The sequence below is a fragment of the Panthera onca genome, chromosome A2 (genome assembly GCF_046562875.1).
Source record: "Panthera onca isolate mPanOnc1 chromosome A2, mPanOnc1 haplotype 2, whole genome shotgun sequence".
Classification (NCBI taxonomy): Eukaryota; Metazoa; Chordata; class Mammalia; order Carnivora; family Felidae; genus Panthera; species Panthera onca.
Genome location: NC_138340.1, coordinates 78,746,891 through 78,761,049, shown reverse-complemented (window position 1 = coordinate 78,761,049; position 14,159 = coordinate 78,746,891). Strand labels below are relative to the sequence as shown.

At 49.5% G+C, this 14,159-nt stretch overlaps 1 protein-coding gene and 1 pseudogene across 1 annotated transcript in view; both read left to right on the top strand.

Annotated features, from left to right (window-relative positions):
* CDHR3 (cadherin related family member 3) overlaps positions 1 to 14,159 on the top strand; it is a 65,820-nt gene that overhangs the window by 12,774 nt on the left and 38,887 nt on the right. Inside the window, exons 3-4 of the mRNA XM_060632274.3 lie at positions 2,224 to 2,389; positions 5,439 to 5,536. Coding sequence (XP_060488257.2) covers positions 2,224 to 2,389; positions 5,439 to 5,536 — 264 coding nt within the window. The remainder of the gene's footprint in view (positions 1 to 2,223; positions 2,390 to 5,438; positions 5,537 to 14,159) is intronic.
* Positions 7,994 to 10,369, top strand: LOC132679087 (cathepsin Z pseudogene; annotated as a pseudogene).

The window sequence follows — 14,159 nt, the reverse complement described above, 5'->3', positions numbered from 1 at the left end:
TAAAAAGAAGAAGAAGAAGGATAGTTCTGAGAAGCCGGGCAGGCATGCAAGCATTGTTCTGAGGTCGTGTGGAGGCCTGCACCTGCCCCTCTTTCTCTCTCAGCCAGACTCTCCTATTTCCTCACCCACTGTCACCAGCAAATTTGTTGAGCTTTGACCAGAATGACCTCAGACTTAACATACCTGAGACCAAACATTGTCTTTCATCCTAACTCGGCAGCCAGATTGTCTGCAACCAAATGGAGGCTCCACTGCTCCCAGCAATGACCTTTGGAGCACCTTCCCCTCCCTGGCCTAGTCTCCTTACCCGTGAAACACGGGGAACCTTCACCAACCTGCGGTTGTTGCCACGACTTAATAAGATACTCGGCAAAATGGCTTGGCAAGAGCCCGGCATGTAAACACTTAATAAATGCTGGTAGCAACAGCAAAAACAACTCCCCTATTTGTGTTGGTAGCAACCCAGTTCCTCTGACTCCAAAATGTAGTATTTTGGACTCTTTCTTTGACTGTATTGTTTCCTTCCTCTGGGGAATCAGAGCTAGTTCCCAAGGACACGGAGCTGTCAGTAGGTAATATTGTGGTAAAGGATCTGCTCAAGCTTGGGGTTCAGGAGAGGCCTCCGGGCTTAGCAGGAAGCTCGGGTCTAAATCAAGGAAACAGAATGGGTCATGACAGAGGGAGCTGCTCTGGGGGACAAATGCTCACTGCACGGTTTCTGGCTCTCATTTGCTGGGTGCTTGCTCAGTGTTAAACAGTGATCTAAGTGTTCCGTGGCTTCACTCATTTCATCCTTACAACAACCCTCTAAAGTAGATGCTCTTAATGTCCCCATTTTACAGATCGGGAAATGGAGGCACAGATGGGTTAAGGAATGGGAAGACTGGGCTTTAAAGCCAGTCAGCCTGGCTCCAGAGTCTATGCTCTGGACGCCTCGCTTATGCTGCCTCTCTCCTTACAGGCATCAGACGCAGAGACAGGTCATCTCTACATACGTGGGCACCAGGCTGACCCCTGCTCACAGTAGTGACAAGACTACATCTTTGTCTCTCTCAGCCCTCCTCCACACTTTCTCCCTCCACTGCATGTACTCATTCCCATCTGTGGCTGTCTTCACTCAACCAGCCCAGATCTGCAGCCCAGATCTTGCAAAGTCAAACATGAAACCCATAGCCGCCTTCATGAAGCCTTCCCTGGCTAAACACGGCTCACAATGAACTCTGCCCCCTATTCTTTGTTATAATATCCTGTCTTATACCTCACCTGTTTAACTAGGGCGAGGATTATTTACCTACTTATAATCATGTGGAAGCAAAATCAGGGAAAGGTACAGGACTTCCCCAAGGTCACACCAAAGTTCAGCCATGAAAGCGAGATTGGAACTAAGTGCTCTCCTCACGACAGGATACTGAATGCCTGCCTGGCCCCATTCGTATTAACAACCAAAAGGTTCCATTAGGATAATTAAGACATTTATGAAATGTCCGAAAGGACTCTGGGCACTCCGTGGTCTGAGCTGGTGGCAGGAGTGTGCATGTAGACATGAGAGGTCACCAGCTGGCCTCCAGTTAGCCTCAGCAGAACCCTCCCATCATGGACTTCCCGGGTTCCTGCTGATGATTCTGGTGATGTCTCTCTATCCCTGGTTCTTGGTATCCCTCCCACATTTCCAAAACATAATTCAGAGGACAAGTTTCCAATAGTGGAAGGATGTGTGGAAATGTACAAAAACACTAACAGGGTGTTGATATAAGTATATATTGTTCCTTATTTCTGCAGATGTATCCTTCCCTTGTTTACTCTTGGACATGGCCTTGGGAAAGTTAGCATGGCATGCTACGCCAAGATGCAACTTAACAGCAATCACAGGAAAGTACAGTGTCAGAAAACCTAACTACATTCAGAGTAGACTTGTCTAGGCGCCAACCCCAAGTAGTGACAGGCAGGGTTTTAACTCCTGGCTTTCCATCTCCAGTGGATGGAACCAGGATGTCACCTAAATATTTTTCTTTCCCAGGAAAAGTGGCATCACATGCAGGAGCCCCTTTAGTGAAGTGTCATGGGGCTTCTGTTGGACGGACTAAGGAAAAACAACCCCTTCCTTTGACAGTGAGGGAAAGGATGCTGGTTGTTTCCTTCCTAGTAACATCCCTTTGCAAAATGCATGCATACCAAACATATCTTCTTCCACAGGGTTACTAAGAATTCTGCATTTGCTTTTAGGTTGTCACCAGTGGGAAGGAACAACTAGACTTTGAAATGGAACCAAACATATTTGAGTTGCAGATTTATGTTAAGGATGACGTTGGTGTCACTGACCTACAGATCCTGACCGTCCAGGTAACAGATGTGAACGAGCCGCCTGAGTTTCAAGGCAACTTGGCAAAAGGTAAGATACACTGGGGTGTGCGGTACGGCCAGACGGTGGCACAGGGGAGGACCCTGGGGGGGCTGAGCAAAGCAGACAAGTAAGTAAACAAGCAGCTGTTTCCCTGGAAAAGGCATCTGCTTAATGAGCAGGGAATAAATGAAATGTCCTCCAGCACAGGACTCCCAATAATGATGCCCAACGATTTACAAAGCCCCTCACCTCTGTCGCTTCTCTTGGGAATCTCTCAGACCTGGGGAGGAAACTGATACTCTGGGACCTCAAGTGGATCATTCTGGAGGAAGCTGGTTCGAGCCCATCAGAGACTCATCACCGTGTGCTGCGGTCATTGACTCGCTTGTTAATTCTCCCCATGGAGGCCTGGAGGGCAGTGTGTGACTGTCTGCTACAGAGCAGGGACAATATAAAGGACTGGAGCATAGGGTAACTTCCTGCATAATCTTGCCCATGCTCATGCCTTTGAATGCCATCCATACTGACAACCTCCATTTTAGTCCAGTCTTCTCCTCTGAACCCCTGACTCAAACATCTAGCCATCTTACCTGATATCTCCATCTGCCATGTCTAGTAGGCATCTGGAATACTGTGAGGTGACTTTTGGAATGTCCCCAGGTCACCCAAACCTAAGTAGGTTGGCCAGTGGAGCCAACCATGTGATTAGAAGGTTGCAACTCTGACTCCCATCCTCCACTTTGTCCCCACCTCTGTGGAGGGAAGGGGGGTGGAGACTGAGCTCAATCACCAATGGCCAATGATGTAATCAGCCATGCCTTTGTAATCAAGCCTCCATAAAACCACAAAAGGGTGGGGTTGGCAAAGCTTCCAGGTTGGTGAACAAACTCTCTCTTCCTGGAGAGTGGTGTACCCAGAGAGCATAGACGCTCTGTGCCCTTTTCCACATATCATACCCTATGCATCTCCTATATCTATCTGTTCTTGAGTTATAGCCTTTTGCAATAAGCCAGTAATCTAGTAAGTAAAATATTTCCGAGTCATGTGATCCCCTCTAGCAAATTCACCAAACCCCAAGAGGGGATGGTGGGAAACTCAGACTTACAGCTTGTGGGTCAGAAGAACAGATGACAACCTGAACTGGAAATTGACATCTGAAGTGGCGGGGGTGGGGTGGGGGTGGTGGTGGACATGTCTCGTGGGACTGAGTTCTTGGCCTGTGGAATCTGAATGCTGTCTCTGGGTAGATAGTATCAGAATTGAGTTGAATTGTAGAACTGCCAGCTAGTGTCAGAGGATTGCTTGGTGGTATACAAAATCTGCCCCACATTGGAATCGGTGTCATAACGTGACATTTCCAACTTGACATGCCCCCAAACCAAACCCTCAGCTCCCACTCCACTCCTGACCCCCCCCCACCCCCCACCCCCCAAAATCTGCTTCTCCTGTCTTTCCCCTCTTAGCTAATGGCACCTCCAGCATTCCAGTTGCTTGGACCAAAACTTCAAAGTCAGCCATGACTCCTCTCTCCTTCATACCCAACATCAAAACCATTGGGAAATCTTGCCACTTCCAAGTCCATGCAGTCTGACCGCTGCCTGGCATCCTGTCACTACCACCATGGCACAAGGCACCGGTCAAGTGTCACCATATATGACTGCATGGCTTATTGCAGTGGCCGGCTAACTGGTCTCCCTGCTCTGCCCTAGCCCCTGCCAATCTGTTCTCCACATAGCAGCCAGAAGGATCTTGGGAAATATCAGTTAAATCAAGGCACCCCTCTGCTTAAAAACCTACAGGAACTTCTCATCTCCCTTAAAACGAGAGCCAGAGACTCCTTAAGGCAATCCAAACTGGCAAGACTGCTCCAGCCTCCACCATGTCCTCTCCCACACATTTCCTGCTACTCCTCCGCTATGGCAGTCCCGGCCTCCTCACCGGACTGTCAGTGCCCCAGGCACCACCTGTCAGAGTCAGCGTCTGCATTTACTCTCTGCCCCTCCCCCATATTTATGGCAGCACCTCATTTCTTTAAGAATCTTGACTCAAGTGTCCATGAACTTTCCACGACCACTCCATTTCACGTTGGAACCCAACCCACAACACGCCACTCCCTGATTTTCCCCGTGACGTCTCTCCGTAACATTCACATATTTTGCTCATTTCCTTTGTCTGGATCTTTCCACTATAATGGAAGCCCGGTGAGAGCAGGGCTTTGGGTTTGGGGAACTGCTGCCTTCCCAATGCATAGATGGATCTGTGTCTGTTGCAGTAGTGAGAACTCAGTAAATACTGACTTGAAGGGAAGCACGAGCAGTGACGAAGGTGAATGGGAGCTGGAGCTCCGATGGAAGGTGGACTGGGTTTGAATTTTTATGCCCTCACCTCCTTCCTAGCTGAGACAGCCCCATCACTTCCCGGAGCCCGTTCCCTCATTTGTAAAGTAGAGATAATTACAATACCTCCTTACAGAGTGTTATGAAGATAAGGGAGAAAACATAAGTCCTCACCACGATACCTCCAAAGAGTGAGTGGATGTGCGCGTTCTCAGCCCTTTCTCAGAAGGACGGGTTCTCAGAGAGAGAGATACCCCTAGGCAAGGCTGGCGGGGCCAAGGGGCTGGTTCCCCCTGGCTGCGAAAACTCTGAAGTACATGAAACCAATTTCTGGTCCCCTCCCTGAGCTTCCGCAGCCCTCTCCCTCCCTTATTCCTTCTGCACATCATTCATTTCAGCTGACATGCTAAGTTCACTTCAGGAGGTGACCTTGGTTAGGTTTCAGAGGAATTTGCACGTGAGAGTGGATCAGGAACCAGCCTCTTGCAGGAGGCTCCTCCCCAAGGTCACCTCTCAGCAAAGGAAAGGTGGGGAGAGGTGCTGCCAGCTTGGCCACCAAGCACGTTATAAATTCCCATAAGCGGTCCGCTCGTGCCCGCCGGCCGGTGGGCTTACTCACCGCCTCCGTCACCGCGTCCGCCTTTCCCACGATGCAGGTGCACTCGGTTCCCTTCGGCCATGTACGGCTGTCCCGGTTTCGTAATTCCTCATTTGCTTTGTCTAATACAATGTGTCTTCTTCCACTCTGGACGCCAATATAGGTCTAGACCTGTACATAGTGGAAGGAGCAAATCCTGGATTCGTTTATCAGGTGGAGGCCTTCGATCCAGAAGACACAAACCGAAGCATACCCCTCAGTGTAAGTCTCCTTGTTAAACAAGAAGGGCTTCTCCAAGCTGCCTTTGACCCAGGAGCCTGGAGCCTCGGCCTGCGGTGGGGGGCCGTTGGGGCAGTGATATGGGAGGACTGTGCTGTTCATAGCATAGAGTACAGGGGGTGTTGGAATGCTGTTCATAGCATAGAGTACAGGGAGCTCTGGATACCCCGGATAAGATTCATGGCCCTGTGTGATCTTAGACGAGTTCTTAACCTCTCTGAGCTTCCATTTCTTCCTCTATAAAAATGGAAGAACAATAGCACCTTCCACAGCTGGGGGACTGTAAGTATTAAATCATGCACATAAAGCCACTTAGCACAAGTGCCTGGCATATTAAAACTGCTCAGTATTTTTAAATTCTAAGTTAATACAAATCCAGCCATATTCTTTAAACATTTTTTTAATGTTTATTTATTTTTGAGGGAGACAGAGTGTGAGGGGCAGAGACAGAGAGGGAGACACAGAATCTGAAGCAGGCTCCAGGCTCTGAGCTGTCAGCACAGAGCCCGATGTGGGGCTTGAACCCACGAACGGTGAGATCATGACATGAGCCAAAGTCGGATGCCCAACTGACTGAGCCACCCAGGCACTCCCCCCACACCCCCAGCTATATTCTTTTAAAAGTAAGTGGAAAATGTGTATCCCAAAGGTCGGCATTAACACTTGTTTTCAAGAGATGAGGTCAAGCTGTTTGGAGCCAAGTTAAAAAAAAAAAAAGAAAAAAGAGTCCCAGAAATTCCAAAGAACAGGAGGAATCCCACAGAGAAAAACCAGAGTCTAGGCCCTGGAACCTTCCCTCACGGTTCAGTCTGAGATCTTGCTTCTCTCCCTTTTAAATCCACTCCCTTAAAGACAGCTGCCGGTGGAGCTCTTGTAAATGCTAACCTTTGGGCGAAGGAGCTTCTCAGCGTGTCCCCAGGACAGGGATGCTGTGGCTTCCAGCTCTGTCCCCTGAAGTGGCTTGTGCGCCCTGCAGCTGGGCAGCCCAGGTCGGAAAGAAAAGAACCAGAGCCAGCCAGCCAGCCAGCTAACCTTGGAGCAGGCATTGCTCTGGCAAATCCCACCTTACAGAGAAGCGAGCGCTTGAAATATGACACTCGGGGAACTGGTAACACCGGGAGGCTGTTTCGGCTGTTTGCTACGTGATTTGCAGCCTCAACAGGGCTACTTTTTCTAACACGAGGAAGCGAGGAAGCGAGCCTTGGGGATAACCTCTAGCACTAATATGATACAGTCGGCAGGGTCTGAAACAAAGCTGTTTTAAGATTAGTGGGCACATCTTAAGTTACAGAATAGACTGTTATTATCAGAAGATGACCCTTCTGTCCCCCCAAAATAATTTATTCAAGATTCTATTTGCATGAATACCTGGAATATGCAAACACTTAATGGATCCCTACTATGTGCTAAGAGCCACACTAGGTGCTTTAAATGCATACTTATGAGTAACATACTTGCTATGTAAGTTATAAATGTGTTGGTCTGAAAACAACAGAAAACTTAATCACAGTGGTGGATGTGGGATTTTGTTTTTCCTCCCATAAGAAGCCCAGAGGCAGGCAGGCAGTCCAGGGCTGGCTCATCTACTGCCATCAGAAACCTGGGCTCTTTCTATCTTTCTATCTTTCTGTTCTTTCACCCAGAGTATGTTGGTTTTGTCCTCTTTCTATTTGCCTCATGATTACAAGATGGCTGCTGTACCTCCAGGCTTTACCTTTAAGTTCCAGGCAGGAAGAAGAAAAAAAAAGCAGGAAGGGGTACAGGGTGAAGGGAGCAGGCCAGCCCAGCCTGTACCTTTTTTGGTAGGAAAACAAAGACGCTTCTGGAGCCCCTAACCAGAGGACTTCTGTTTACTCCTCACTGGCCAGAGCTGTGTCCTACGGGCACTGTGGCTTGATGGTGACCAAGGGAAAAAGGATTTCAGATGGGTCGGCAACCCAAATTATAGTACCTCATTTATACATTTAATTCATTTCAACATTTACCAAGAATCCACTATGTGCCCGGCTTTCTATTAGATACTATGGACTCAAAGATGAGTAACACACATCTTTGTACCTCAAGAAGTTTAGAGTCTGGGTGGGAGACATTCGTGCACACACCAAATCATTATAATTCAACAAGATAATTGCTATAAAGATGCAGTGGGGGCAAAGTGGAAGGACTCTCCGACTGCCAAGAAAAGGGTTTATTTTTAAATCCCCATCTTTAATAGATCTTTCCAAATTATACAGAGGGAATAAGGCCATAGCAGTCCCTTTAAAAACACCTCCTGGGGCACCTGGGTAGGCTCATTTCAGCTCAGGTCATGATCTCACAGTTTGTGGGTTCGAGCCCCACGTCAGGCTCTGTGCTGACCACTTGGAGCCTGGAGCCTGCTTCAGATTCTGTGTCTCCCTCTCTCTCTGCCCCTCCCCTGCTTATGCTCTGTCTCTGTCTCTGTCTCTCTCTCTCAAAATAAATAAATAAACATTAAAAAAATAAAGTAAAAACCCCTCCTGGATCAGGTTGTTATGCTTTCAGAGCAAGGGAAGCAGCCAGGTGGGTAACAAATGCAGCAGGCGTTGCTCCCTTAAAAGAATATGTAGTGCCATCCAAAGAGGTCTGAGCTCAGCCGCAGGGGCTGGGGGCCTGGAACTAGCTGCACCCATAGCTTCCACAGTGTGCTTAGGAGTTATTTGCGGGAGGGGGCCCTTCAAGTGCAGCAGAAAGTGTTAATGAAGTATTTAACACCTGCACTAGAACTAACAGCTGCGCAGAATGTTCCAGCCTGCAGAAGCAGTGAGCATGATGTAGAAAGAACCCTTTCTCAGATTGGAAAGGAATAGCAGTTCAAGAAGTGACACAGCACGGCCTTTGTACTTAGACTTTTTATTCTGGACGCTCTGGAGGTACTAAACGACATATTTGCTCTATATAAGGAGAAAGGAGATGGGTTAATTTACTATTCACCGAACCTGTGCCTCTTAACTTTGGCTGTAAATTAAAACCAGAAGAGGAACCTAAAAAAACAACAGATATCTGGGTCCCACTCTGCCGAGAGTCGGATGTGACTGTCCTGGGGTGTGATCCAGGCATCAGGCTTTGCAAGCCCCCAGGTGAATCTCTTGAACAGCCAGGGCTGAAAACCATGGGCATGTTTTCCCAAATTTCCCAAGTATCTCTCCAAGTTTCCCATCCTGTGGGTCTGGGATGGGCCTGGGAATCTGCAACTTTGCCAAATACCCCAGGGGGAGTCTTCTGGTTAGAGAGGCTGGGATGGTTTCTCAGAAGGCGTTCCGGTCCCTGCGTGAGAATATTTGCAGGCTGCTTTTAAAAAACCATGGACTGGGGCGCCTGGGTGGCTCAGTCGGTTGAGCGTCCGACTTCAGCTCAGGTCACGATCTCGCGGTCCGTGAGTTCGAGCCCCGCGTCGGGCTCTGGGCTGATGGCTCAGAGCCTGGAGCCTGTTTCTGATTCTGTGTCTCCCTCTCTCTCTGCCCCTCCCCCGTTCATGCACTGTCTCTCTCTGTCCCAAAAATAAATAAATGTTAAAAAAAAAAAAAACAAAAACAAAAACCATGGACTCCTGGAATACAAACCGCTCAGGTGATTCTGACATTGTACTCTTTGAGGACCACAGAACTGAAGAAGCAAGCACGGGCTTTAATGGAACACCAAAGTAGAGCCGGGAGCTCTGGCACTGTCCGGGCTGCGGCTGTGACTGCTGCTGCCCATGCTGCCAGGAGGGGGGGGGGGGTGACATTGGGGGGAGGGAGGCACGCTGGCCTGGCCCCACTTCAGTTGGTCGGGAGCTGCCACCAACCCCCACAGAGGGACCAGCTGTCCAAGCCGGGGCGCAGGACACAGCCTTGGCCTCATGAGCACCTGTCCTTGTCAGATCTACCCAAGAGCTGGGACTGGAGCAACGTGGATAGGGTCAACTATGCCAGTGTCCCCAGGGGGCCGGACCGTCCCCCCATACTGTGGTGCCTGCCGGGTTGCATGGCAGCACCACAGCCAGGATGGCGGGTAGGATCCACAGCAAGAGGAAAGGGGCGTGCTCCCTGCACCACCCCCCACCGTCCCCATGCTGGCAGCACAGCCTGTAAAGGACCCTTGCAAGGACGCTTGCAACCTGGGCTCCTGCGCAGGGGTGACGACCTGCAGGTGTGGGGGTACGCCCACCGGCAAGGCATCCCTGACGAGGCCTGCAACAGCTACCAGGCCAAGGACTGGGAGTATGACAATGACCGGGAGCTTAACCAATGTGGAACCTGCACGGAACTCAAAGACAGCCATGCCGTCCAGAACTACACCCTCAAGTAGGTTGGCGACTATGGCTCCCTCTCCAGAAGAGAGATGTTGGCAGAAATCTACACCAAAGGCCAATCGGCTGCGGTACAAGGGCGACAGAGAAGACGGCTAACTACATAGGCAGCATCTATGTCGAGAACCCAGACAGGGCCTACGTAAACTGTGTCATTTTCTTGGCCGGCTGGGATGTCAACCATGACACTGAGTACTGGACGGTCCAGCGTTCATGGGGAGAACCATGCAGTGGGCAAGACTGGATGGATAGTGACCGGCACCTATAAAGATGGGAAGGGTGCCAATTACAACCTTGCTGTCCAGGAGTCCTGTGCATTTGGGGACCCATCCTAAAACAGGTCTCCAGAAGGGCATGTTTTAAGAAACGGTATCATGTAGAGCCTGGGTGGCTTAAGCATCTGACCCTTGATTTCGGCTCAGGTCAATCTCACAGTTCCTGGGATGGAGCCCTGCGTGGGCTCTGTACTTACAGCTTGGAGCCTGCTTCCTCTGCCCCCCTTCATTGCCCCTCTCCTGCTCGTGCCCTCTCTCTCTCTCAAAAGAAATAAATTAAGAAAAAAAAGAAAGAAATGGTATCATGAACCATAATCAGAGGGGATCCTGTTGTTAGGGGCACTGGGTCGGTACTGCAATGGTCTGAACGAACTAGGGGTTGATATTTCAAAGTACCTGATGGCTGGTCATTGCACTGAGCACCTAGAAGATGTGCCTGTCACATGCAGACTGCTGTGGTGCTGGCTGGAAGGGCACTTCAGAGGGAAGAGTCTAAAAGGGGATGGCTGAGACCCCTCCGCCCCCCTGCCCCCAAACTGGCCACTCCCCTGCCATCATCACGCAGCAAACCATCTACCTGGCGAAGATGTGATCCGCAAGACAATTATGTGACCTCCACTCCCTTCAATACATGATGTGGTATTTTCTGTTTGGTGACAGTGGTCTATAATGTGATCAAAAGGTAAAAGAGGTCAGACTTATCAATGGTGAATAATCAATGGTAGGGGCTCAGGGAGAAGGGGGCCATTTCAGATTGCCCGAGTGATGACTAAAATACACGACTTCCCACAAGAAACAAAACAAAAACAAAAACAAGATACCCAAGCATGTGCATGAAGCCACCCTGGGTTGGTTTGTGCCTATCATCTTACCTGATGGGTTCCAAGGAGTTGCCTTGCTGGTGGGAACTCCTGAGGAGGAAGAACGGATTAAAAAATAGCTCTAGGACAGCTCCAGAACCCCAACTCCCTTAAAATGACAAATCCTGCAACCTCTATGCAGCTTAATGAACTGAAAGTGTATCACAGGTAACATACAAGTGCGGGCTAGTGCAGAGACCTCTGGCATTTGCTCCTGCCTTTTTAAGGAAATTTTAATAGCATGTTGTACATTGTTTGGGCCAGCACCGCCCAATACAGCTGGCATGTGGGCCAGAAATGACTGTGGTGTGTGTCATTTTAAATGTTCTAGTAGCCACATTGAAAAGGTAGAACAAAATAGGTGAAATTAATTTTAATATACTTCTTACATTTTAAATACTCATACACAAACTACTATCGTTTCTAACCCATAATCAACATAAAAACGATTCATGAGATATCTTTTAATGTTTTTGTAATTTATTTTTGAGACAGAGAGAGACAGAGCATGAGCAGGGGAGGGGCAGAGAGAGAGGGAGACACAGAACCCGAAGCAGGCTCCAGGCTCTGAGCTATCAGCACAGAGCCCGACGTGGGGCTCGAACTCACGGACCGTGAGATCGTGACCTGAGCCGAAGTCGGACGCCTAACCAACTGAGCCACCCAGGCGCCCCAATTCATGAGATATTTTACATCCTTTGCTTATAGTGGGTCTTTGGACTCATTGTGTCCTTTATACTTACAGCTCACCTCCTTTCAGACCAGCCACATTGAAAATGCTCAATAGTCGCAGGTGCCCGTGGCTGGTGGCTTGTGTTGTTTGGCACAGGCCTGGATCCAGCTTCAGCTCCCCCTCCCCATGCACCTTCTGTGTCGTGATGGGGTACAGGTGGAGCACACTCAGAGGCACGCGTTAATACTGGGCTCAGAGTGGTGTGTATGTGAATAACTCCATTTCCTGGCATTTCTCCTCTGGGCCCCCTCCCCCAGCCCTGTCTCTACTTCTTGAAGGAGGTTCAATGAGATCCAACCCCCTCCCACCCAACTCCCACGCTCCACCTCCCCCTCTGCTCGGAAATGGCCACCGTGACTGCAGCAAAGCCTCCTCGGAGACTCTGAGGACGTTAATCAGTTTCGCAGCTGGAGGCAAAGTGATGTAGAGCAGCAATTCCTCCATTAAGGAGCTTTCTTTTGGCCTTTCCATTAGGGAAGGACTTTTGCATAAAGTGAAATGTGCTTTGTCTTCACCAGGGCAGACAAAGGATTAAATTAAAAGAGCAATAACCTTGCTACTGGCTGGGCCACCAGGAGGGCAACAGGGGAAGTAATTCTCTCCCCGCCTCCATCTTGCACATGGCTCTGAGAAGTGGCAGCAAGCTGTGTCTTTCCATCTTCCTGGGAATAAAGTGGTCGTTTATGCCGGGGCCGGCTGGCTGGGACTTTTCAGGTGCTTCGAGCGGCCCCTTGTTTCTGGACGAGCTGAGACCTTTGCCTGGGCCCCGTAACTCTAGTGAGAACTGAGATCTCCCGGCCCAACTCCTGCCCATTCCCTTCTATATCGTTCTGGCAAATTCTGCCCTTGATGTCCTGTCCCTTGATGTCCCGAGTGACAGTGCCCTTCCTGCTTCCCACATGTCTCCACTCCTACCACACAGACACACACACACACACACACACACACACACACACAGATACACACACAGACACACACACACCGCTTGCTCAGTGCCCCCCTGGCAACTGCCTGCTAACTCAGGAGTCACTGCCAGAAGTCTTTGCAAAATGAGTTGTACTCCAGGTTCTTGTTAAAATGCTCCAGAAAGGAAAAAAACAAACAAACAGTGGTATTGGACTATTCCCCTTCCAAATACATCACCACTGGTGACTGTTCATATGTTGAGAGAGACACTTCCTTGAGCGGACGGGGACTGTTGTCCTTAAGATCAGTGAAGCCTGAATCAGAGAGTACGACCCAGGCTGATTACGAAAAAAGAAAGACGGAATATGAGAGGATAGATCGCTGGCAGCTTTACCAGTAAAGGATTACACATCTATAGCATTCTGAATTTGTAAATATGGCTCTTCTTAAGAACATTCCAATATTTGCTTATAACCCACTTAGCTCACCCTCCTAACAATACCACACAAGCCAAGACATGTTAAAGGCTTGCAGTAGGATTTTTATGGTGTTTTTTTTCCCCTCCTAGGTACCCTTCCCTCCCACTCCTGCCCCCCACCTCCCACCTCTGAGCTGGGATGGGGAGGAACAGGGATCAAGCCTTTTTATACGATATTCATCTTACACTGAAAAATACCACAGGCGCGCAGCATCACATTTATAACTTGCCACAGCCCACTTGGAAGATGGTGTCGCACGCCCTTGGTCCTCCGGGTGGGTCTGGGGGCGTGTGGCTTGCTGAGCTACTGGACTTGGGAGGGATAGGGCTCCTTCCTTCCCTCTGGAGACTTGGCCCCTGGAGGTTGACTGCTCTGTTCTTGGGAGACTAGAGGCTGAATGCTCGCCCACTTGATTCCACTGCAGGCCTGAAAGCAACTGAGGGCCGCAAACCAGCACAGGTTGGATCCCGATCTGCCTCCGGCTCCAGCTGTAGCGAGGGAGCCCAGGCGGAGGTGGTGAGCTCTCCCTAGAGAGCCTGACATTTCAGGAAACTGGGCCAGCTTCCTCCCGCCCTCCTTTCTCCTGATGCTAGTGGCACAATAAAGGGGGAATGGGGCAGGAAGCTCGGGCTCTGTTGTCTTCCACACTGAAGCCTTTGTGTCCCAGAGCAAACGGTAGCTGCCAAGGGGCTGCAAATAGAGAAGCCTGGGATGGTGGTAAAGGAATATTCCCAGCGGGGACACTGAAGCGCTTGTCTGACAAGCATTTGTTAACCGAATTGATCTGATTACTCAGGACTTTTCTTAGCCAGTAGTGGAGCAGAGAGGGGGTGCAATCGGTCCTCATTCTATTTAATTTCTGTTTTCCAAGAATGAATATCAAGGGAGCAGCTTTGATTAAACAAGCCTTTAAAAAGGGGAGAGAATGCCAGGTTTTACAGAAAGCTTTGCTGAGTTGCTGGCAAATGGCCACATGGCACAATATTTTTAGTCTATGGATATTATCTCCCTTCTAAGTACAAGCCTGCTATTCCCATTAACAC